Raw genomic sequence first — 25,007 nt, forward strand, 5'->3', positions numbered from 1 at the left:
TACAATATTGGAAAATGACTAGAAAACCGTACGATAAATATAACGTGTTGCGATTGTTGCCGGACCATCACGTTTTTGAAGTAAAAATATACTCCAAGATATAACTTAATTAATTAATTAAATATAATATAAGTAGTTAATATTGATTAAACATTAAAATTAAGATTATATAATTTAATATAAAATTTATCTAATTTAATATAAAAAAAAATAATTTGGATCAAGATTTAGATTATGTTGTTGGAGTTAGATCAGAAATTTGGATCAAAATTTGAATCAATTATGATCCAAATTTGAATTTTTGGATCACAAGTGCCATAGATGACCTTAGTCTCCATGGTTGGTTGATAGTTGAACTAAATCATTAGCCTGAAACACCAGAGCTCGCATTGTACATGATGACTGTTAGGATCCGTTTGGATTATAGTTAATGATCTCAATTAACGAAAATTAAAATCTCAAACTTGTATTGGTGAGCCGGCCAAGGGTATTCATGACTCGGTCCTTAACTAACACTCGGCTAATTATAAAATGAAATAGCGGGGTGCAGGGTAATTTGCCTCGCAATTTTACGCGGACCTATAATGTCAATATAAACCTTTTCTTTTTGTCAAAAGCTACTTTTCGTAAATAAGTACTTTGTCATGAATACTTCCAAAGGGGGAGAATGAGAACGAGCACTTGTACAGTTATGTGAATGGACTGTTGATAGTGAGACGGAATGAATTACAGCTTTCACCTAAATAAAATACCTAACGACATTCGGCTTTTAATATTTTACTTAATTACTTAATTAAAATTTTGCTTTTGAGATGGTGATGGGTAAATCGTAGTTTACTCTGGTGGTCTTTGTCGCTGTGCGTAAGTATTTGCTTCTACCTAATTTCTATGACGCATATGTAAATGTCAACAGATGAACCAGCAAATTTTGATAATTTCTTCGTCTCATTAAACAAGTTTTCTCATTGGATGTTTTCGAAAAAACGAACTTTTGATTTATCATATTAATTTTAAATAATTATAATCAAACATTTAATGTTATGTTCATTTAATATTTATTATATAATTTTTTAAACTGAAATTGAAGTCAAAAATTTATTTTCTATAAAAAGTTGTGATAGTACTCCATGTCCCAGTCAATTGTATACGTTTCTTTTTCACTACTCGACACGCATTTTAAGGCTCTTATATAACATAGTTCTATAACTTATTTTTAAGATTTTTTTTCTGTATAAAAATATAAATGTTATATTTTTACAAAAAAAATCTTAAAAATAAGTTGCGGAACTATGTTTTATTATAGCATTAAAGTTCGTGTCGCGCCCCCGTCCGTCAATGTATACTATTGACCGGGACGGAGGGAGTAAAAAAGATCATATAAATCGAGATCGAGAGGTCAACATCACTTTCTGATGACGAGTCTGAAAACGGTCGCAACAATCACAAATCATGCATAAGAGGCCAACTTAGGTTGTGGTCGGTGTTACAAGTCAACTGAAGCTGGGATTTCAAGTGATTACATAAGCATCGACACTTGAGAAATGCATACACACGGAAAAAGAGTGTTATGGCCGGAGAGACGAAATTGCAGACTATTGTTACATTTGTTAAGACCGTCGAGCACCAGAGGATTGAATAACATCCATGTGTCAATAACAGCATCATATCCAGTGGCGGAACCAGGATTAATTTCGATTACGGGCTAAACTATTATTATAATTTCAGCAAAAAAATTAAAAGTAAATATGCATACCTTAATTGGTTAAGTGGTGACATTTTTACTACCTTTTTTTAGGAAGGAATGGATGACAGCCGAATTCTACAATTTTGCATATTTTGATAGCGTTGTAAGATAACTTCATCGTCTATGTCTTTAAATATGGTCTTCTCGATATAAATCACCGCGTTAAGTGGGTTATTTTTTTTATATATAATCATTTTTAAATTTGTCCCCGGGCTAAAAAATTAAAAATAAATAAATTATACTTATTATTTTTTTCTCAGCCGGGGCTGGCGCCGGGCTTACCCCCTTGGTTCCGCCCCTGATCATATCGGTTTCTATTGTACAGGGTCCGAAAGATTTGGCATTGGGGTAATTTTCCTCAAATTTTGGACAGTAATGTTTAAATAGTTTTTGGTGTGTTCTTAACAATTATTTTTTATTAAATGTCGGATTTTCATTGGTTCAATATCCTTAATAATGATAACTCTTACATGGACGAAATTTCACTATCAAAATTCTGTCAACTAAAGTAAAGTAATTGTTATTATATGCATGCTCACATTATTATTATTGAGATTTGTTATATGCACATAAACTTTTTAATTAAAATCACTCGTTTATTTATCATTTAATTTGAAAAAATATAATAAAATTTAAATGACATAATGTTATCACCGAATATTTAGAGTTCAAATCTTTATAAAATGGGTTATATATAATAAACTAGCGTAGAAGCCCGTGCGAGGCACGGGCCGGTCATTTATAAATTGATTTTATATTATTTATTTTGATTAATATTTAAATTTGGATTTTTAATATATCAATTTTATTTGATTTTTAAATATTTTTTTAAAATAAACTAATAATATCCATGATAATTGATTCAACATGACAAACAAATTTTCATATAATTCGAATTGGCATAATAGAATTCGCACATGAAAGAAGTTTACGCAATCATTTTTCAATATGTTATTTAACTAAAACACAATAGAATGTGTATGTAAATGGTAAAAATAAGCATGATTCGCATGAATTGTATAATCAATCCATGATAAAATAGTTAAAATTTATTAATATGTTCATATGCTATGATTATCAAAGAGATATAAGATCGAACACCGAGAGACATGTACATATGAAAAGATATTTATATAATACCGTCTTATAGCAAAGATAAATATAATATTTAGTAGGCCTTTTTCCCTCCCTCTCTACTAATCTCCCTCTGTATATGTATCTTACTAATCTTACTCATTATTATGTTACAATAACTATCCATCAATTATAGGTTAATGATACATTAATTATAAGTCGGTCGATCAATTATCAACTATTCAATTATTATCTTATCAATGGATGTTTGTTGATATTTAGCATACTATTTTTTTAATAATTTATATATGATTATTTGTTTAATAGTCGACTGTTAAAGTATGTTGTTTAAAATCGACCAACTTGATCGATAACTTGGTCGAGTACCCGTGCTTTGAATGCTAACTTGATATTTAGCCTAAAGTTTGACATAACTCGAGTTAAAATCGGAGCAATGTGGATTATACATTAAAAAATAAGATGTACGTACGTACATATGTACGTACGTAAATACATACATACACATATACATACATGTAATTAAAAATAAGATTCGGAAACAAAACCATTCCGCAAAAAGTATGAGAGCTAATTAATTACTATATTAGAATTGACATTAAGTTAAATCGAAAATAATTTGAGATAACTGCACGTGTAAAATTTTTTATATTTTTTTAAAGAAAATGAGAACCAAGATATCTCAATTTAATAATTATGATTGTGGAGTTTACACGAGAGTTTAATCATATATCCCAATTCCAACTCACATAAATTTATTTTGTGTAAAATAAATAGCAACATTAACATTTATTATTATAATTCCTTTAGAGCAAGTCCAGTGCTAAATCTAAAATAAATGTAGCTATTGCTATAATATGAAATCAAAAAGTACATTTCGATACTAAAAGAACTTTCATGCTCCAATGCATGATTTTAAAATAGAACCCAAAGAGATGTAAAATATGAACACAAGTATAAAAAGTTAAATCAAAATTGTTTTTATATTCATTTCCCTCCAAATTCCCACTTGCAGTGCCTATGTGGCAATTATAGCTACATCTATGCTTGGTTCTATATTTAGAACCAAGTATAATATTTTTCTATTTTAGCATCTCATATAACATTGCATTGGAGTGTCAAGTTCTACAAATGATGCTATATTATAGAAATAGCACCTCATATAGCATTGCATTGGACTTGCTCTTATAATGAGTGGTCATAAATAAGTGTAATTAAAATGCAAATGTATTAATTACTAACACTTAGTATTTTAAATATAATAAATGACACCACTTGGTAATTTTGTAATTACATATAACATAAGGGTATAATGGATATTTCACTACCATTTTTTTGGCTCATTTTGCCCTTGGTTGCCATTTAATATATAGAAGTAGATTATTGTTTGGGACACGCAACCTACGCACGAGTTAGAATCGTTTTCTGTCAAGAAATGATGATCGGATCGACATGTAAAGAAAAGAATGTGAGAGATGATCCTGATACTAGAATAAGTAACCAAATATGAAAAGTGAGTAAGAGAAAAACTACAAGTATTTTTTTATGTGTTTGAAGTTGTCTTTACCTATTCAAATTTGATTAGTTTATATTTAAATAATATTCACACGCTTCGATCGTAGACAAAGAAAATACAAGTAAATGAATCGTTTGGCAAAACCAACATCGATTAGTATTCACACGCTTCGATCGTAGACAAAAAAAATAAAAATAAATGAACAGTTCTGCAAAACTAACATCGTTAACATCGAGTTGATAACGTCTTGATCGAGATTAAGTCCCGGGTTTCATGAACCCGAACATAAATTTTGTCCAAATGACCTATGACAAGTCAGAGACGTATATGTGTCCAGTAATTAATTGTGCGATATTCATCACCATCTCAAAATCGACGCGAGTCTTATAAATCATCTAAAATAACACATAATTCTTCTCAGAAAAATTATCGACACCCATACGAAGAATCACAAAAATTTCAGAACATATCATAAACATCCCAAAAATATGAACACGACTAACAACCTTGACGATACTCATTTGTAAGGTTATAAATCATATTTGTCAAAAAAAAAAAAAAGAAATATGAAATAGAGTACAGGAGATCGAAGATGACTTAATTGATGTGGGAGATAAAGATCTAGAAGATGAAAAGGGACTGTTAAAACCTTACTCCCTCTGTCCCTCTCATTTCTTTACAGTTACTATTTTGGGATGTCCTTCTCATTTCTTTACGTTACTATAAATAGTAAGTTTTTCTCATCATTACACCGACTATCTTCCCCTACTATCTCATATTTAACAATAAAAACTACTATTACACCCACTACTTTCCTCCACTATCTCAAATCTATTATTAAATATTGATAGGTCCCACCACTGTACCCATTTTTCATCCAATTTTACTCATTTTTCATACATTGTCTTGGTCTCCGTGTCCCCCTCCAATGTAAACAATTAAGGGGGACGGAGGGAGTATTACGGAAGTCGATTTTCTAAACAAAAGAGTCACGGTTAAGCATAAATTTATATTATTGTTTATTAAGTAAAACATATTTTAATTGATATATTTAACACCTCGATAATTTTGATCCAATATATTTTGTCCGCTAACTCCTGCTCCCGATATATCCCAGTTGCTTGTTTTGTCCGAAATTTTATTCACGTACATGGGCTGAAACATTAAACAACAAACAAATACACACACGCATACACAAAACTGACTCGCACTATCCAACCAAAGCCCAGCCCAAACTGTAGGGTTTTAAGCTTATCCTCCGTTCTCACCCTCACTCACACCTTCGCCGCCGTCTCTCTCCCTCTCTCTCTATCTCTCCCATCAGATCGAGAATTAAGCTAATGAATATATTCAATTAGGGTTTAGCACTCGAAGTAATCGTTATAGTCTAATATATTTTCAATTCAATCGCATCGAAATGGCGTCTGCTAATCCATTCGATCTCCTCGTTGATGACGACAACGACGACGTCTCGCAGCTCATCCAGAAGCTCCCGCCGCCGGTGAAGAAAGCTCCGGTCGTCGAGGCTCCGGCGAAGGCCGCCGGAAAGCTGCCGTCCAAGCCTCTTCCTCCTGCTCAGGCTGGTAAAAATCTTATCTTTTACTATTAGAACTACAGAAATCTCGTCTTTTTACTGTTAAAGCTGTAAAAATCCAATCCTTTTTACTATTGTAGCTTTAAAAGTTCAATTTTTTACTATTAAAGCAGCAAAAATCTAGTCTTTTTACTAAGAAAGCTGTTTATTTGCACGTTTGTTTGCATAAATGTATAAAAATCTTATCTTTATCATTAGAAAGCTGTATAATTGCTCGTTTTTCTTATTTTTATAAAACACGTGATTTTGTATGACATGTTAATAAATGCCAGGTGAGCAAAGCTTGTTGAATTTTTTGTGGAGATAATAGAGAGGTGTTATGTATGTGATATATATTGGATTGGTTAGTTTTACAGATTCTGATGATGTCCTAATGTTTTCCGTATGACGTTCTATAGAATATTTATCTTGCTATATAGTTTAAATGGTTGGCTGATGTTAACTTTGTGGAAAGTGAAATATCGAGGATTAGCTAAACAATTTGAGAAGATGAGATTGTGTACCTGTTACTTTTTTACTAGAAAAGGATGAAGCTTTTTAAGTAAGATAATTTATGTTTCACTGGCTAATACTTATAGAGAACATGTAACTTGTAAGACACCTGTAATAGATAAATTCCCAACATAAGTCACTAAAGAGCTTCGTAGAAAAAAGTGAGGTGGTCTGTTTGTTTTTTGATGTCATTTTACCCTGCTATATTTAAAACTACGTGCTTCTTGCCTTCTTTTGGGTTGGTGATGCTTGTTTTTATTATTTTCATATTATTTAATAGTACACATGTTCTTGATGTCATTTTAACATGATAGATCCTGATATGTAATAATTTTTAGTCTCTCTCCCTGTGTGTATATGTATCTTCTTACAGATATTGTTTTTTCTCCATTCTATGTAGTATTACATATGCACTCAATGTAATATAACATGCTACCTCATGAAATGCATTACTTTTTGTCTCTTTCTGTCTGAACATATACATCATACGTGTGTGTGTGTGTGTGTATTATTGAGATAACAGTATAAAGATGACATTGATCTTTTGAAACTAGAAGATGAGAATTCGGATCCTACCCCCTTTCAATTTCAAAACAGAAGGGGTCAATAAAAAAAAATAAGAAATCTACTAACTTAAATATATTTTAGTGGTAGTGAAATATATGCTCTGAATTTAACCTATTCCTGTAATTGAAAAGTGAGGGAGTCCAGGGGTGATGGTCAGCGAGGTGGAGGACGTGCTGGTGGACGTGGAACTGGCCGTGGCCGTGGTGGTGCTGGAAGATTTGGCCGTGATCCTGCAGATAATGGAAACTCTTACAGCAGTAACAATAATGGGTTTTCTGGAGGATACAACAGACAACCTGAGGAAGGTGATTTAGACAAGTCATCTGATAGGCGCGGAGGATATGGTGGTCCTCGTGGTGGGGCTCCTCGTGGTGGTCGCCGCGGTGGTTTCAGCAATGGAGATGCTGCAGATGGTGAACGCCCTCGAAGGGTATATGAACGCCATAGTGGGACTGGCCGCGGGTTAGTCTTTAGCTTCTGTGTCATCAAGTGTCTTGGCATTGTGTAACTGTTTCATTTCTTATATTGCTTGTTGTGTATTAATTTCATCTTATGTTTATGCAGAAACGAGTTCAGTAAGCGTGATGGTGCTGGGAGGGGCAACTGGGGAACTCCCACTGACGACATTGCCCCGTGAGGACTTCACTCTGAACTCCCAAGTTTGAATTAGTATGTTAGTTTTATGATTAATGGTTTTGTCAAATTATCTAATTTAATTACATGTTCAGGGTAAACGAAGAGCTTGTCAATGATGGTGAGAAGAATGTTGATGTTGAGAAACAAGCAGAGCAGGAAGATGCTGGTGATGCAAGCAAGGAGAATCCTGTGACTGAGCCTGAAGAGAAGGAGCCTGAGGTCAAGGTGGCTTTCTCTTTATATAATTTTTCTGTGTCGTCGTATTATAATATGCACAACTTGTGCTTGTCTTGATGAAAAAATTGCTAGAGAAGTGGAGCGAAAGATTGTGCTAAAGCGAATTTAGGAATATAAATGCACATGCTAGTAATGCATTATTACAGTAGATGTAAAAAATTGGGCTTAATGATTCTGGAACCAAGTCTAATGTGCATACACACCATCTCCTTAATACTGTGAATGTCCAATTGTTTTTGAGTCTGGATATTGGTATATTATTTGACATACAATTTGTTGTTTCTTTACTTCGGTTCTATAGGAAATGACTCTGGAGGAGTATGAGAAGGTGCGTGAGGAGAAGAGAAAGGCACTGCTGGCCCTTAAATCTGAAGAGAGAAAGGTTGACTTGGACAAAGATTTTGAATCAATGCAGCTTCTTTCAAGCAAGAAAAATGAAGAGGAGATCTTTGTCAAATTGGTGAGCCTTTAGGCATTGTAAAATGTTTCTCCAAGCCATTACTTACTTCACTCAGTCTTGGCATAACGAAAGTATATGATTGTATCAGGGGTCTGATAAGGAAAAGCGTAAGGAGGCTGAAAAGGAAGAGAAAGCCAGAAAGGTGAAGTCACTTGGTTCACTTACTTTGCATATTTAGGGTTGCTTGCTTCCATGTCTTTGTGATTGTTTAAGACTTTGTACCAAGCGATTGTCTCTTTTTTCTCTGTGCCTACTTTATAATCCTTTAATATTGAATGTACAGGCTCTCAGCATTAATGAGTTTCTAAAGCCTGCTGAAGGAGAAAAATACTATGGCCCTGGTCGTGGACGTGGACGCGGCCGTGGTCCAAGAGGAGGATACACTGGAAACTTTGGGAACAATGTACCTGCCCCGATAATCGAAGATCAATACCAATTCCCTACCTTGGGGGCTAAGTGACTGAGTGAGAGGTTTCCTCCCTGCCACTGATGTCTTCATGGTTCTTAGTGGCAGTATATCAGCAGGGATTGTTCTAAAATTTTCTGAAAGGTTGTCTTGATAGTGTAAATTTTAGATGCCTTGCTGGGGTTTTACACCCTTGGTTTTTGGACTTGTTATGGTACACTGTTATAGGATATTAGGTTTTATTTACATTATGGATTTTAAACAATGGCACCAATTTTGATTTGGTTTTGGTAAGAACAATTTAGATTATCTTTTCTCGATTTTTTTTTTATACCCTTCCCAACTTTTTTATTCGCCGCGGTGCCAGCCTGACCTGATGACCCTATGTTCTTCCGTTGATGAATGATATTATTGTGTTTGTGTACTTATGTTCAGAGGATGTTTTTTTTCCATATGCTCATGAAGGTGGGACTTATGACCACATGGGCAGATCCAGGAGGCTCTGTCAAGTTGGCTTTGTACATATCTTGTACTATTGCTATTCCCTTTTTAGTGGCCATGTTCCTTTCATATTCCTTAAAGCTCATCAAATTGTTTACCTTTGAAATGAATGGTTGCATATGCATTTTGTTTCTTGAAAATAGAAACTTCTGGATAAAATTTAATAATTAAACTTTTAGTCAAAATAAAAGAATTTTAAATATAAATTATGAAGCTATACTTTATATGAGCTTTGGTAGTAGATGAATGTCATTTTAATTAATTGTACTACTGCTATATGTTATTCAAAGATCTTGAAAATCCATATGACATTTTTCGATTGATATAATTTTCAAAAAGTATGATGTAAAACTTCACTAAAACAAGATCCTAATCCTAATTTATTCCTTACTTTCAAGTGATGACTAACTATTTCTTATTTATTTATAAAGCAAAATAGTTGAAAAAAGTCATTTTTTAATCCATGTATCCCCAAAGCTGTCAGATAAAATTTTAAATACATCATTTTTTTCTCTCGAGATTGATATAAATCGAATAAACCGTTAACGAGTTCAAATTAATTTTCGGCCCTGTGACCCTGTCCTATATAATGTGGAAGAGCCCGCGCATTTTTAATACAGTTGCAGCAATGTGTTTGAAGCATCACATTCTCAGAAACACAAGAAACATACTTCTTACATCGTCTCTTAAAACATTCTCTTCATCACAAAACCAAAGACATTATCATACATTCTCTAATCAACACAATTTTAATGATGTAATAGCATCAAACAAGTTGATAACTAATTACATTCGATGTAATGATCTGGGTTCAGCTCTTAAAGTGTTTGAATCAATGCCAGTTAAGAGTACTGTTACTTGGAATTCAATCTTGGCGGGGTATTTGAAAAAGCCCGGGAAAGTTGTCGAGGCCCGGAAGGTGTTTGATGGAATTCCTGAACCGGATAATGTGTCGTGTAATACGATGCTTGCTTGTTATGTGAATAATGGGGAAATGGGTGCTGCTTGGAGGTTTTTTGGGGAAATGGGGTTTAGAGATATTGCGTCGTGGAATACTATGATTTCTGGTTTTTCGAAGAGTGGGATGATGAGTGAGGCTTGTAGGCTTTTTGAGGTGATACCGGAGAAGAATGATGTGACTTGGAATGCAATGATTTCAGGGTATGCTGAGTCGGGGGATTTGGAGTCGGCTGTGAGGTTGTTTGGGATTGCTCCGGTGAAGAGTGTGGTAGCGTGGACAGCGATGGTGAGTGGGTATATGAAGTGTGGGAGAGTGGAGGTGGCGAAGAAGGTGTTTACTGAGATGCCTGTGAAGAATGTGGTTACGTGGAATTCGATGATTGCTGGATATGTTGAAAATGGTCGAGCAGAGGATGGTGTAAAGCTTTTTAGGAGGATGGTGGAATCTGGGGTCAGGCCGAATTCATCAAGCATGAGTAGTGTTTTGTTGGGTTGTAGTGAACTATCAGCCTTGAAGCTGGGTAAACAAGTTCATTTGTTTATTAGTAAATGCCCACTGCACTCAGATGTGAAAGTAGGGACTTCGTTAATTAGCATGTATTGCAAATGTGGAGAACTGGAGGATGCATGGAAAGTGTTCAATGAGATGTTGCAGAAAGATGTTGTCACTTGGAATGCCATGATTTCAGCGTATGCTCAGTATGGAAAAGGTGAGAAAGCTCTTAGTTTGTTTGATAAGATGTGGAATTGTGGGATGAAACCAGATCGAATTACTTTCGTCGCTGTGTTATCGGCTTGTAACCATGCGGGATTGGTCGATGTAGGGGTTCAGTATTTTTACACAATGCAGAAGGATTATGGGGTTACAGCTAAAGAAGATCACTATACATGTGTAGTTGATCTTCTTGGTCGAGCTGGAAAGCTTGTTGAAGCTGTGGACCTAGTCAAAAGGATGCCTTACAAACCTCAACCTGCTATATTTGGAATTCTTTTGGGAGCTTGTAGAATCCATAAAAACTTGGAAGTAGCTGAGTTTGCTGCCAGGAACTTGCTTGATTGTGATCCCACCAGTGCAACTGGTTATGTTCAGCTAGCTAATGTTTATGCAGCAATGAACAAGTGGGACCGTGTTTCTATGATTCGAAAATCAATGAAGGGAAATAATGTTGTAAAAACTCCTGGGTATAGTTGGATTGAAGTAAATAATGCGGTTCATGAATTCAGATCCGCAGACAGGCTACACCCAGAACTGGCATCAATACACAAAAAACTAAACGAACTGGAAAAGGATTTGAAGGTGGCTGGGTACATGCCAAAGTTTGAATTTGCGTTGCATGATGTAGATGAGGAGCAGAAAAGGCAAATGCTGTTATGGCATAGTGAGAAACTTGCTATTGCATATGGATTGCTCAAATTGCCAATAGGAACTCCAATCCGCTTATTCAAGAACTTGAGGGTTTGCGGGGACTGCCATCATGCTACTAAATTTATATCAAGAATAGAAGGAAGAGAAATTATTGTCAGAGATACAACAAGATTTCATCATTTCAAGAATGGTATCTGCTCTTGTGGTGATTATTGGTGAGCTAGTCCAGTTCACCTTAAGGGGAACAAATCAAGATCAGCAGTATCGCAACGTTAAAATTGAATGAACGACCAATTTGTGATCAAACAACAGTATAATTACAGTATGATGGCGCGAGCCAAGATGAATATGAAGAGCCAGAGAAGTGAGCTGAAGAAAAAAATATAATTCTTTTTCCCAATCATTAATATAATATAAAGAGTCCAAATATCAGAGCCAGACAGACACTGCCCACCAAAATACATGGTTGACTTTCTCTCTCTAGCTTTCTCTTTCTAGAAATAGATTGTTTGATTGAATCTCATCTGGAAGAAGAAAGGGGAAGATGCATAGATCTTCTAGCTCAAATAGAGTCTCTGAACATCTGTATCCTCAGTTACCAGCATCAGCATCTTCACCATCTTTGACTTTGAGACAATCATCATCAGAATTATTTACTGATGAATTGCCTACTTTACATCCCAAATCATACGTAGCTATGAGACAGAAGGCTCGTCTCCAAATTGCTGACTCAGCTATCCATATCATCCCCTTTATATTGATCTTCTCTGTCCTTGTTCTCTGGTTCTTCTCGAAACCAGGTAAGACTTTTTTCTAATTCTTTATTCACATCTCCATAGCTTAAATTTTATTTTGTTGCAAGGGGATTCAGCAATTAGTTTACAATCGGAGAAATTATATAATTTTGAACACTAGTTACTGTAGGCTCTAGCCTCTACATATTAAATTCAAATTAAGAAACATTGTTCACTTTAGAATCAATGAAATTAATAAAATGATTCCTTTAGTACTGATTGATAGCCTGCTTGACTGTTGGACCTTATTAGAATATTTCCACTAGTAACAACAATTTTAAGTTGGCACTATGACATGAAAAAACAAGAGTTGAACTGCTAATGTAGAATTTATAATGTGTGAGATGGATATTAACAATATCTTTGTATTCTTGATGATTTTTATGAGTTTTTATCTTTTGGGTCCCGATTGCTTGGATTTTTTTAACAGACTAGAGAAAAATAACGCACCCTGTACTTTTTTGTGCTGAAATACTTATCGACAATCTCTTGTTGGTGAGGATTGCATGTGTAAATTGACATAACCGAAGAAAGAGTCTGTACAGCAAGAAGTTTTTAATATATCTATTCGGAGAGAGGAGCACGGTTTAATTTAGTCATAACTTGTTGACATGAAACAATACAGTGCAGATAAATTATAGAACAAGGGAAATCGGGGAACATAAAACATATAGATTAATGGGTCATTGAAATCTGAAAACTGATGTTATACCCATGATGATAAAATAATTTAGGGGTGAGCATAAAAATCCGAAATCCGGATTATCCGATATTCCGGTCCGGTATCCGATTTAAAATATCCGGAAATTTGGATATCCGATCCGAATAAATCGGACCAGATATCCGATCCGGTTTTTTTCTATAAATTCGGATCCGGATCACATATATATAAGAAAGCGGATATCCGGATCCGATCCGGTTTTATTATTTTTAATTAAAAAATATTTTTATAAATAATATACAGTACTTTTTTTAATCTTTTAAATAGAATATTTGTTACAAAATTTTACTTTGTGCATCTATATTTTTTTAACAACAACATTGTGTGAAATTTACTCCCAGTTGATTTTAAGTCTTTAAGATGTTGAGATTTAAGTAGGCCGAGGGAGAATTTTAGCCTTAATGAACATTCGCAGAGATGAGCCACTCAATTATGCAGAAGCATAGAGACATAGATGTTAAAAAACTGCAACTTTATGCATCAAGAGCAGTAGTGCTTAATAGTTTATCTGAGATCAACAAAGAGTCTCTGTTGAATGCTAATTGTTAAAAGATGGATAATCAGCCCTTTATTAAAGACACCAGATATATTGCCTGAGCTACTTTTTTTTTTTGAAATTGCCTAAGCTACTGATAATAGTTTTTCTTTTTATACTTGTGGGAAAAAAAAGTTAAACATTACAAATTTATGGATTTAGAAAGTAATACATATTTTTTTAGAAGAAACACGATCCGGATTTTCCGTTTTCCGATCTGATTTAGGAGGATATCCGAATATCCGGATATCCGATTAAACCGGATGCGGAATGAAAATTTAGCGATCCGAAAAACCGGATATCCGGTTTTGCTCACCCCTACTATTATTATTCATTCTTTGTTTCCTTGTTATAATGGGGTTGTTTGGTATTTGATATTACGTATTGTCATTGTCTCGTAGTATATGATGTATTAGATGTAAATTAGCATTTTCAAAGATATATGCCCGCGATGCACATAATAATTTAAGGTTTGCAACATATTGAATTTGATGCTATTAATTTCTTTTACAGCAGTTTCTTGGTGAATAGAGATGGCATCGAGCAATGAAGGAGTTCAAGGTTTTGATCCAGCTCATACTTATATAGATACAGGTACACCTCAATAATAAGTTCCGGGAGGAAATCTATAGGATTTTTTTTTTATATTGTCATGATTTTTTTTGTATCATTAGAGATGCAAATCTTTTTAATTTATACATGTTTCATATAGAAAATTGCACACATTGTTCAGTACTGGAATACTAATTCTCGATAAATGGACATACCGATTATTTTTCCTTGTTGCCAATGGCTCTGCTATGTACTGTATGTTACATATAATCTCTATTCTGTATTATGCAAATTAATATCTGTTAATTTTAATATTGCATACTGGGTAAGGATACTTCTACAGACATAACTACGCCCTTGCTTATGTTGAATTATATAAGATCCAGTTGAGGCCTAAGATCCCGTATAGACTGGTCACCTGATACGGAATCAGAGCCAGGTTCGAGTCCGAGTGGCTAACAGGATTGAATAATATAATTACTAGAAATTCACTTTTTACAAATACTTTCACAGTCTTGTCTAGTTCCAGTACAACTCTTATTAGTACTACAACACCAACAAGTTGACGGCTCTGTTCCTATTTCTGTATCCAGACATATCTTAGGATAGCAGAAACCATTGTCACCTTCAGACGATGTCTTAGTTGTCACACCTGCTGACTCGTCGTTTTTCCGCGAAATGAATGACTTCTCGTCGATCATCATGCCTGCTTCAAAAATCGAAAAGCTTCAAACATCAGCACAATTACTCTATATAAAGACCATAATATTATTTGATCTCATCATTGTAGTAAATTACGAAATAGTCCAATGGTAAAGACGTATCCCCAGTATCGGAATGAATCAACGGGATACAGGGGACATACTTACATTCATGGAGAACAAACTGGCAAACAAGAACTATGTAAAACAATTTCACTAGGTGCAGCTTAGAAGGGGCCATGAGTATATTGAACTGCTAATAGATTTTATTGCTTGATTATACAAAAATGGTGTTTATATCATATAAACGTTATCTGTTAGCATTAATGCTGGCCTATAAAGTACAAAAGTTGAGGTCACCAGAAAGATCTGCATTGCTGCCTCGAGATAAATCTAGATCATCTTTTCTTACTCCCTCTAAAATACAATACAAACGTTTGATTTTTTGACACACATTTCGAAATTTTTTGACCGCATAGTTAAAATCATTATTTTTTAGAATTTTCTTTTTTTGACAGAAATATATAAGTAATATTATAATTCAAATTTTTTTAAAAAAATAATGATATTAACTATGCGGTCAAGAATGTAGAAATGTGTGTCAAAAAAAATCAAACGAACTATATTTCTAAACAGAGGGAGTATTTAGAAAAAAAAAACTTTTATAATTTTAAGTGATGACCAACATTTTCTTTTTCTTTTGTTTTTTATTGAAACTACCAACATTTTCCTAAAACTACCAACATATGAGCACGGTTGGATAGCCTAGTGGTTAAGGGCTTGTCCTCTGTCGTCCCAGGTCTTGGGTTCGACCCTGGCTCATGTCGAGAATATCTTAGAACAGATACTCATTTGTAAGGCTATAAGTAGAGGTGGCAATATGGATGCAAAACCATTAAACCAATCCAAACCAAACCAAACCAAAATTGTGAATTTGAATCCATTTAAAATCACATTTAGAAAAATGGATTTGGTTTGGTTTTTAGTCTCACATTTTTCACAAAATATGGTTCTAACCACATTTGGTCTCACTTTTAACACTATTATGTTCCTTTTGGTTTTTAGTCTCACATTTTTCACAAAATATGGTTCTAACCACATTTGGTCTCACTTTTAACACTATTATGTTCCTTTTTTTTACTTTCTTTCTTTTTGCTAATTATCACACATGCATATCCCATGGTTCGAACTCATGACCTTACTTGGAGAAGCCAAGAGCTTAAACCACTCCATCAACTCACACACTCACACATAATTTTGTTATATTTAGTATTCATTATATTGTGATTTGAGTGTATTAACTTTTGTTCATTATATAAAACTTATTTTTACTTACTAAACTAGTTACCCATAATTCAAACTAAAACCATAACCACATTTTATTAAAATATGGTTTGGAAATGGTTTTGGTTCTTCTACCCAAACCAAATTCATTTTATAAGAACCAAAACCAAACCAAAACCACATTTTGCCACCTCTAGCTATAAGCCATATTTGTCAAAAAAAAAAAAACTACCAACATTTTCCTAAAACTTACATAATTGGGTTTTTAGTAATGACCAATATCTTGTTGAATACACAGACTCACAGAGACGAAGAGCGTGTTTGTCTAGTATTCGAGTCACAGAATAAACCTGTAACTTTAAATTGTCTAGTATTTGAGTCGCAGCGTAAACCTGAAAAACATCCGTTTGCTTGATAAAACTGAAGCTTGTTTAAAGGCAGCAATTGGTAAAAACGGTTTCAAAGTCAGAAATTGATTTGAGATGCATTTTTTTAGTGACTTAATATTTTTATATTTTTGAATAAAATTATTTATAACATATAAGTTATCCATAAATCAATTGTATTTTTATTATTATATTTTTAATAGCTCAAGCCATTAGTAAATTAAAATTATTCAAACATTTTAATCCTCAACGTCATTACATTTTAAACTTCGACCTTATTACATTTACGGGGTGTATTCGATTGGGATTTTAATGGACTGTTTTTTAGTTTATGGATTTTAATGGATTGTATGTGATTTTGATTTTGTGCGGATTCTTGATAAAATGTCGCGGAGTTTATAGGATTTAAGCACAATGCTTCAAAATCCCATTGATTTTGATGAGATTTCAAAAAACTTAAAATACACTACAAAATCCATCATTTTATGAAATCCAAAAAAATCCATTAGCATTTGAATACCATCAGATTTTAATGGATTTTAAACAATCCCAATTGAATACCATCGGATTTTAAAACATAATCTAAAATCCCAATTGAATATCACCAGATTTTATAGCATAATTTAAAATCCCAATCGAATACCTCAGGATTTTAATAGATTTCAAACAATCCCAATCGAATACCCTTAGATTTCATGAATGAAAAAAAATGCTTTAAAATCTCAATCCAATACACCCCTCTTAGTCACGTTAAGTCGATAAACACAATTTAAACTCAGCCAAGACGGCTCCAAATCACCGTTCTTATATTTAGTTATAAAAAAATTTGTTCAAATACATTAATTTTATACATAATTTTTAAGTACTTTTGAATTACTTCATAATCAACATCATTCTACTCGAACACTTTTCTATTTATTTTCTATGCTGCAAAATATAATGCAAAACGTAATACACAGATTGCTAGTTGTCTTAACAAACTCAAAACAAGATAATTTTAAAATCTGAATCATTAGTAAAATCTGAGGATGTAAAACAGGTATTCGTCTATTCGAGTCTTCAATTTAAAATCCCCACATTTATTTAGTTACAGACATCTCTTCGCATTTGACTCAAAAATCCCCACACTTCAAAGAACTGAAATCACTGACAAATCTAAATGATATCAAATTTTTTAGTTTTTAATCACCGACTTTCAGAACAATGCTTATGATAGTGGCTCGCACTCGAAGTTTGTGTGTTCCAGTATCGGTCCAAGCCTTACTACCTTAGGAATAACAATATTGTTCCGAACAGAGCATACCAGAGGATTATCCAACTGCAGGAGAGTCCCAACGAGATTTGCACGAATGGTTAATGGAAAAATCCGCGGCCATCTTTCAGTTTCGTAGGACTTAAGTGCATTTTCAACGGATTTTGGTTCGGACTTGATTGCTGATGCAAGCTTCCTTGCCAAAACTACTGCATCCTCCAGGGCACAGCAAGCACCCTGTCCCAGATTGGGAGTCATAGGGTGCCATGCATCGCCAACCAGCACCACACTGCCAGTTGACGCAGAAGGGCTTATGGTTGGCCACAACCATCGGTCTACTAGTGGCGTTCTGATAATTGTATCGTCAGGTGTCACATCTATGATGTTTAGGAGCTCCAGTGGCCAGTTCTTAACTAGTTCACCAGTTTGCTTCTTCAAGACCGAAGGATCAGTTATCTTTGGACCTGCCATAGAAATAAATAAATTTTAGAACAACGCAAAAATAATGGATATAGCTCGTTACCTGGAGTTGAGGTATGACTGATGGCATAGTTGCACATTAAAAATCTTCGTTGATTTTATTTAAAAAGGTTGATTTAGCTAGTTACCTGGGGTTGAGCTGTTAAAGCAAACGAACCAGTAAACTTTTGTAGGGGAAACTGGGACATATCCAGCTCGTACCCCTCTACCATAAATGTAGTTCACCTTTGGCTCAAATGGCTGTCCGTCTGGGTAAAATGCAAGACCACGAAAAGCACAATGTCCTACATATTTAGGCTCTGGAAATCCCATCCATGTAGCTATTGGGGAGCGGATACCATCACAGCCTATCACAATCTGTGTAGAAATTATGTAGTATTAGCAACCAAAAGATTATAAACCCTCAAGTGTTTGGAATTCTTGTTAATCAGTTGATAAGGCCGCATGGGGATAATCATGTAGGAAACATACGAATGAAAAGCGTTTCATCATATTTTTGTCAAATGACATTCATATTCTAAAAGTACAATTGGAGCTCAGATTAGCTACCTTAGCAGATAATTGGGTTCCATCCGTGAGTTTTAGCAATGTTTCACCACTTCCGCCTTTATCAATCTTAGCAAGTTTTGAAGAAAAACGAATTGCATCTGGTGGAAGCTGATTTGCAAGAGTCTCAAGAAGTATTCCCCTCTCCACAGCACGAACCTCTTGGCTGTCAGTAATTGTGATAGAGTCATACAGAGTACAGACCATTAATGGAAAAAGAAATCTGCTTTGGATGTTGACTACGACAATCTAATAATACCTCTCGTCTTCCTCTTTGAACTTAAATGAGCGCAACTCCCTTCCATCTTCTGTATTTATTGCCATCCTGTACAGCTGAATACATGGAAAAGTTAGGGAGAATGAAATGAAAAGGAAAGGAGTGTGTTGAACATATTTGCACTATTGTACTAAAGAAAGGTTTGATCGAAGAAGCTACTAAGTGTAACTTGTAAACTCAATTACGCTTTGATTTCATAAACCTCCTAAAGGAGCATCAAGACATTAGAATATCTGTCAGAGCAGGATTCAAATAATGGTTTGACATATGTGAAACTACTGAAGTTCATCCTTTTTCGCAAGCACTACAATAAACCAGTGATAACGTTGCAAGTTGCAACTACACTCATATACATCTTCCAAGAAAACGAAAAACATGAATGCTATAAGACTGTACGAATACGTGTTATATGCAGAAACCACTAATCAGGCAATCAACAGAAACCAACTCCTAGATGATCTGAATAAGATGGATAAGAAGGTGTTTTCAACTTTCCTCCCCCACATGCACAGAGCACAGTCGAAGACACTATGCTTCAAACTATTATACAAACCATCGTTATGTGGCTGCAATAGCAACATCAATCCTGATCCAGAATCGGGTTTGAAGCGCAAACTCAAACTTACGTCTTAGGTGTAAGTTCCAGTTAGAACTTCAGATGTGGCATTTAAGTTTCACAAAAATGCTTTTCATTTCAACAATTAAACATATCTCAGGGACTGTTCAACCTTCGTTGAACATGGTAAAAATTCATGTTTGACGGATATTATAATATTAACAATTAACACTTAAAGCAGCAAATGTATAATTAGAAGCATAAATATCTGAAAAGATTGAAGCTATTGTGAATCTTTCAGTGTTGCAGCGAGCAAAGGAATAAGTCGTAAGAGTAGCTAAAAAGTATTTCTGATAACAAATATTGACTTATAAGTTAAAATCAGCAGCTAAAAAGTACTTGTGTGATACTGAATATTGACTAGTAACAAAAAGAAGTTAGCCGGAAATCCTCTATCCCAATTTATAATCTACTGATACACATGATCCATAACTACACAAAACTGCAGATGATATATACAGTCAAAGTATAATCTGATACAAATGAGTGGCTACTATTTTTCGAAAAAGAAAACAAACCCTTGAATTTCAAGAAACTGAGTCCGGAGATAATCCCCAACCCCCAAAGCATCCAACACCCTCCATCCATTCTTAAACAATGTCAGAGATGTTCCTCCTGTCCTCAATGACTCTGCTTGTTCAAGTACCACCGACTCAATTCCCAACCTTAAAATCACAACAAAAATGAAATAGTCAAATTTCATAAACTTAAATCCGGACACTGCAGAAAATATTGTCCAAACGTCAACTGATCCACTCTCGACCCAAAATTGAGTTTTCAACCGAGTGGACTTCTAAATTTTTTAATAGGATCATATCATACGATTCTAGTAAAATCTCAATATTGATCCAAAAATGAGTTTTTAAAAAATTTAATAGGATCCTAACTAACCGATTCTCGTAAAATCTCAATATCGATCCAAAGTTGAGTCTTTAACCAACTTCCGAAAATTTTAATAGGATCATATTTGACAAGTTCTCGTAAAATCTCAAGATATTATCTAGTTACAACAATTCGGGTTTTTGGGAGAACTATAATCTAGTTACAGCAACTCGGGTTTTAGGAGAACAAGTAACTTAACGGTTTGCATGCATACAATAACATACTGGCAGAAGGGTATATGCAGAATCTTGAATTTTGTAACCTGTGTAGCGAGACAGCAGTAGCCAGGCCTGCAATTCCAGCTCCAACAATGACTACATCTTGTTTCTGGCTCTGAACACTACTACTACATATTGTGAAACTGGAGGGTCTGAAATTATATGATAAAAAAGGCCTAGTTTTTGATTCAAGAAGTCTTGTAGTTGATAAAAATGGAGAATTTTGAAGAAATGAGTGAGATGACAACATAATTCTAGTCTCTAAAACATAAAGATTTTATGCAATAACAAAAAAATGTCAACATTTATCTTTTTCTATATATGTTTCTGCATAAATAATCTGCATAAATTCCATGGGAGAGGTGTAAGCATGTAAACAACTCAAATGTGTGATGGAGATTAGAGGGTTGGCCCATCTTTTTGGTTCTGAAAGCAGCTACACGATAAGCTTCAAAATTTGGAGATTCAACTCTTATTAATAATTTTAATTTAATTTTTAAAATTTGATTTTATAAAAATGTACTCCCTCCGTCCCCCTGAGTAGTATACATTGGGGGACGGGGGCGCGGCACGGACTTTAATGCTCCTGCAAAATGTAGTTGTGTAATCTATTTTTAAACTTTTTCTTTTCTGAATTAAAGTTTGGATGTTATATTTTTATACAGAAAAAGAAAATCATAAAAATAAGTTACGGAACTATATTTCATAAGAGCATTGAAATGCGTGTCGAGCAGTTAAAAAGAAACGTATATAATTAAATGGGACAGAGGGAGTATAAAACTGTTACAAAAGAAATTTATAATATATTTTATCATATTAATAATTTTTATACACAAAGCTGTACCAAAAATTACCAAAACACTTTAATTAATTAAATTTAAAATTATTTTTCAGTTATAATTAACTTCTCACATATAAATAATAAACACTTTTTTTTGAGTTAATCTAAACGGCACCATCATCTTTACTCTGTTTTCAATGATTTTGTGAAGTAGTTTCGTTCTTCGAATTCCATAATCAGTATTTTCATTTTCTGAATATATTTAATAATTTATCAAAAAAATACTAATTTTCATTCATTTATATCGATTTAAAATATTTTGAACAATATATCGAAGAGATGTCAAAATTTAAATTTGATATTAGGAAACAAAATTTAAAACGTGAAAAAATTGACTCACTAGGATGACCTTTGTAATACAAATAGTAAATTGAGGTTCAGTTTTAGTAATTATAGAAATTTATCAATTGACAAATTTTAATGACAAAGGAGAAAACATTGCTTGGGATCATCTGTGCACATCCTATTAAGCGGACAGCAGTAACAAACATCATCGGGTGTCGCCGGTGGTAACGAATGCGTCCCGGCATTCGTTAATCGTGTTCGTGTATTTTCGTGCGATGCGAGACAAATAACCGGATCGCAGATCTGTTGACTGGATCGCTTAGATGAACCACTAGTCTTGGGTACTATGACAGACATTCTTTTGTCATCTTGATGAAAAATAAACGGCTTCTTCTCAACCGCACCTATTTCGAAAATCGAAAAATCATCAAATTTTTACGATAAAAATAATCTAGTGATAAAAACGTATCGGAAAAAATGTTGACATACTTACATTCATCGATAAGAAATTGGCAAACGAGAACAATGTAAAACAATTTGACAAGGTGCAGCTTAGAAGTTGCCATATTTTGAGAAATTATATTGGTCGAATGTAAAATTTGCTTGCATGAGAACATGAGATGGTGTATTTATATGCGAAATTGGCTGGGATTAGCTCAAAAAAAAGTAAAGATTTAAATGTGAATATTTGGAGTAAATATTTTTTAATGTATTTGTAACGGGTGCTAATTGAAACAGTAAAATCCATTTATATCATAAATCTTTGATGTTACGAATCTGTAATTGCTAAAAAGTGATGTTGTAATCTCTGAAACGGGTATGTATTATCTTGTAAATATGAAATTATTTAGAAAAAAGATAGCGTGGGGGAGATTTTGAAAATGTGATTTTAAGTTTTAACCGCAAAATAATAATTTAAGCCTACAATCACTCAGCGTTACGTGTCCGAATGTATAAGTATAAAATAGCAGTAGAATCTCTTTATTTACAAATTTAAAGATAAATTATTTGAAAAAAAAATCTTAGATTTGAATAATATTAGATTTGAATATTAAAATTAAATATAATTTAACAGTCTGATTTAAAATTACTTGATTTTGAAAATAATTCCAGTAAAGTTATTTGATTTTGGAAATAATTCCAAAATCTTGATATTTCAGCGTAATGGTGGAGGTGCTGCTTAATGATCCATGAGTAAAATTAAGATAAAGATATGAAACTACTCAACATTATTTCAATTTTCAAGTTATCTTAGTTTTCTTTTGAGTTATATGCAATTGGCACCCCTTATGTTTGGACATAATGCACATTGCACCTAATAGTTTTGGAAAATACACTTTGCAGCCCTAGACTTTTAACCCATAGACATTTTGCACCCTTTCCGTTAATTTCTGCCGTTACCGTTAAGTTTTGCAGGGGCATTTTGGGAAATTTAATTATATTTAATTAAAATCAGACCTTTATTTAAATTTTCTGACCATCTTTTTCGGAAAAACTTAACGAACGAAAGTTGTAGAGAATAAAAAAATCTTTTTAAAACTATAAGGTTCAAAATTTTCGTAATTCTTTTTATAATTATTCTAAAAAAATTCAAAAATTAGAAATCTTGTAAAAATGAACAATCGTTTTTAATTAATTATTTAAATTTTGAACCTTATTGTTCTAAAAAGATCTTTTTATTCTCTACAACTTTCGTTCTTTAAGTTTTTCCGAAAAATATCGTTTAGATGGTCAGAAAATTTAAATAAAGGTCGGATTTTAATTAAATATAATTAAATTTCCCAAAATGCCCCTGCAAAACTTAACGGTAACGGCAAAAATTAACGGAAAGGGTGCAAAGTGTCTACGGGTTAAAAGTCTGGGGCTGCAAAGTGTATTTTCCAAAATTATTAGGTGCAATGTGCATTATGTCCAAACATAAGGGGTGCCAATTGCATATAACTCTTTTCTTTTTCTCTCTTCTCTAGCCTCCCTCTTTTCATCCCGACGGGGCTTCCATCGGTTTTCCGGTGGAAAGCCCCAAATCTATCCGTTTGATTGCTTGTTCTTTAATTGTTCTTGCTTTTTCATTGATTTTCTTAATAAATCTTTCTCTTTAGGGAAAATTTTCTTAGATCTGTATCATCAAGATTTTCGATTTTCGTTCTTATTTGTTTCCAGAGAGTTTTTTTGGATTTGTGAGTGGATCGATTATCTCCTACACGTCGTGGTGCAAATTTAATTGTTTTATTTTGTTTGGATTTTCTCTAGTTTGTTTTGGTTATTGTTTGATTTCTCTTCCTGGTGAGAGTGTGTGATTTTTCTCTCCTTCTTTTGTGGGAGTTGATTTGGATTTGTCGATAAAAGTCTTCCGGGAATTACATTTGTGGTTGATAGCTCAAACAGAGTTTTTGGAAAAGATGGTGATCACAAAACAAGGAACTATACATGTACCATCGTCAATTTTAACATTGCTTATTTGTCTCATCTTGGGTATAAAGACATGCATGTTAATTTTTTCTATGTTTGTTCGACTCGATCATTCTTGTAGATGCCGTATGACTATTATTTATTGAATTATCTCCTTTTCTTCAAAAAAAATTTAAAATATATTAAATATGATAGTATTAGTAGTATTAGTTTAATATATATCACATCAGTTAAATAAAATGTGATGATTAATCAGATTTATCATCACAATTTTTTTTTTTGAAGCAAGATTTATCATCACATTTAAAAATCGACTAGAAGAGGTCCAAGAGAATTAATCAACGGAAAAGAAGATTTTTTTAACTATGATCCATCTACCCTTGTGCTTAAAAGCTGGAAGGTCTCTTTTTTTTTTTCCCCTGCTAATTAAAAGCCGGAAGTTGTTGACAACAAAGTTGATAAAGAAGCACAGCTTTATCACAACAAGTGTAGAAACGCAATAAGCTTGTGCGTTTGTGATTTGTCATTGCCAATTCTTTTTGGCAAGGAATCCAATGCTTTAACATGACCTTTCATATAAAGACACCTTCCAGCTTTCCTACAACTGGACACCCTCACATTTCACTTTCTATCCTTCCTCTCCACTCATTCCACCCA

At 33.7% G+C, this 25,007-nt stretch overlaps 3 protein-coding genes across 6 annotated transcripts; 2 read left to right on the forward strand and 1 right to left on the reverse strand.

Moving 5' to 3' along the window:
• The first annotated feature begins 5,492 nt into the window (after positions 1–5,492).
• On the forward strand, positions 5,493–9,064 carry LOC108204895 (RGG repeats nuclear RNA binding protein A). 2 transcript variants are annotated; one of them, XM_017374566.2, is made up of 7 exons: positions 5,493–5,935; positions 7,137–7,467; positions 7,570–7,638; positions 7,734–7,866; positions 8,180–8,338; positions 8,427–8,480; positions 8,622–9,064. In XM_017374566.2, exons 1-7 carry the CDS (start codon positions 5,770–5,772, stop codon positions 8,796–8,798), a joined length of 1,089 nt encoding a protein of 362 aa, XP_017230055.1. In that variant the 5' UTR covers positions 5,493–5,769; the 3' UTR covers positions 8,799–9,064. The 2 variants fall into 2 exon arrangements, with proteins under 2 accessions (XP_017230055.1, XP_017230056.1); XM_017374567.2 differs by having other exon boundaries at positions 5,624–5,935; positions 7,734–7,860.
• A 677-nt stretch (positions 9,065–9,741) lies between these two features.
• On the forward strand, positions 9,742–14,411 carry LOC108207791 (pentatricopeptide repeat-containing protein At4g16835, mitochondrial). 2 transcript variants are annotated; one of them, XM_017378222.1, is made up of 2 exons: positions 9,742–12,371; positions 14,135–14,411. In XM_017378222.1, the coding sequence occupies exon 1, from the start codon at positions 9,835–9,837 to the stop codon at positions 11,788–11,790; it is 1,956 nt and encodes a 651-aa protein (XP_017233711.1). In that variant the 5' UTR covers positions 9,742–9,834; the 3' UTR covers positions 11,791–12,371; positions 14,135–14,411. The 2 variants fall into 2 exon arrangements, with proteins under 2 accessions (XP_017233711.1, XP_017233717.1); XM_017378228.1 differs by having other exon boundaries at positions 14,138–14,411.
• A 3,125-nt stretch (positions 14,412–17,536) lies between these two features.
• On the reverse strand, positions 17,537–21,260 carry LOC108204935 (monooxygenase 2). Of its 2 annotated transcripts, none has more exons than XM_017374642.2 (6): positions 20,860–21,260; positions 20,234–20,380; positions 19,082–19,155; positions 18,826–18,988; positions 18,405–18,633; positions 17,537–18,260 (listed from the first exon to the last, which is right to left on the reverse strand). In XM_017374642.2, the coding sequence occupies exons 3-6, from the start codon at positions 19,144–19,146 to the stop codon at positions 17,752–17,754; spliced, it is 966 nt and encodes a 321-aa protein (XP_017230131.1). In that variant the 5' UTR covers positions 19,147–19,155; positions 20,234–20,380; positions 20,860–21,260; the 3' UTR covers positions 17,537–17,751. The 2 variants fall into 2 exon arrangements, with proteins under 2 accessions (XP_017230131.1, XP_017230123.1); XM_017374634.2 differs by having other exon boundaries at positions 19,082–19,147; positions 20,860–21,203.
• Between the last annotated feature and the right edge of the window lie 3,747 nt (positions 21,261–25,007).

The sequence above is a fragment of the Daucus carota genome, chromosome 1 (genome assembly GCF_001625215.2).
Source record: "Daucus carota subsp. sativus chromosome 1, DH1 v3.0, whole genome shotgun sequence".
Classification (NCBI taxonomy): Eukaryota; Viridiplantae; Streptophyta; class Magnoliopsida; order Apiales; family Apiaceae; genus Daucus; species Daucus carota.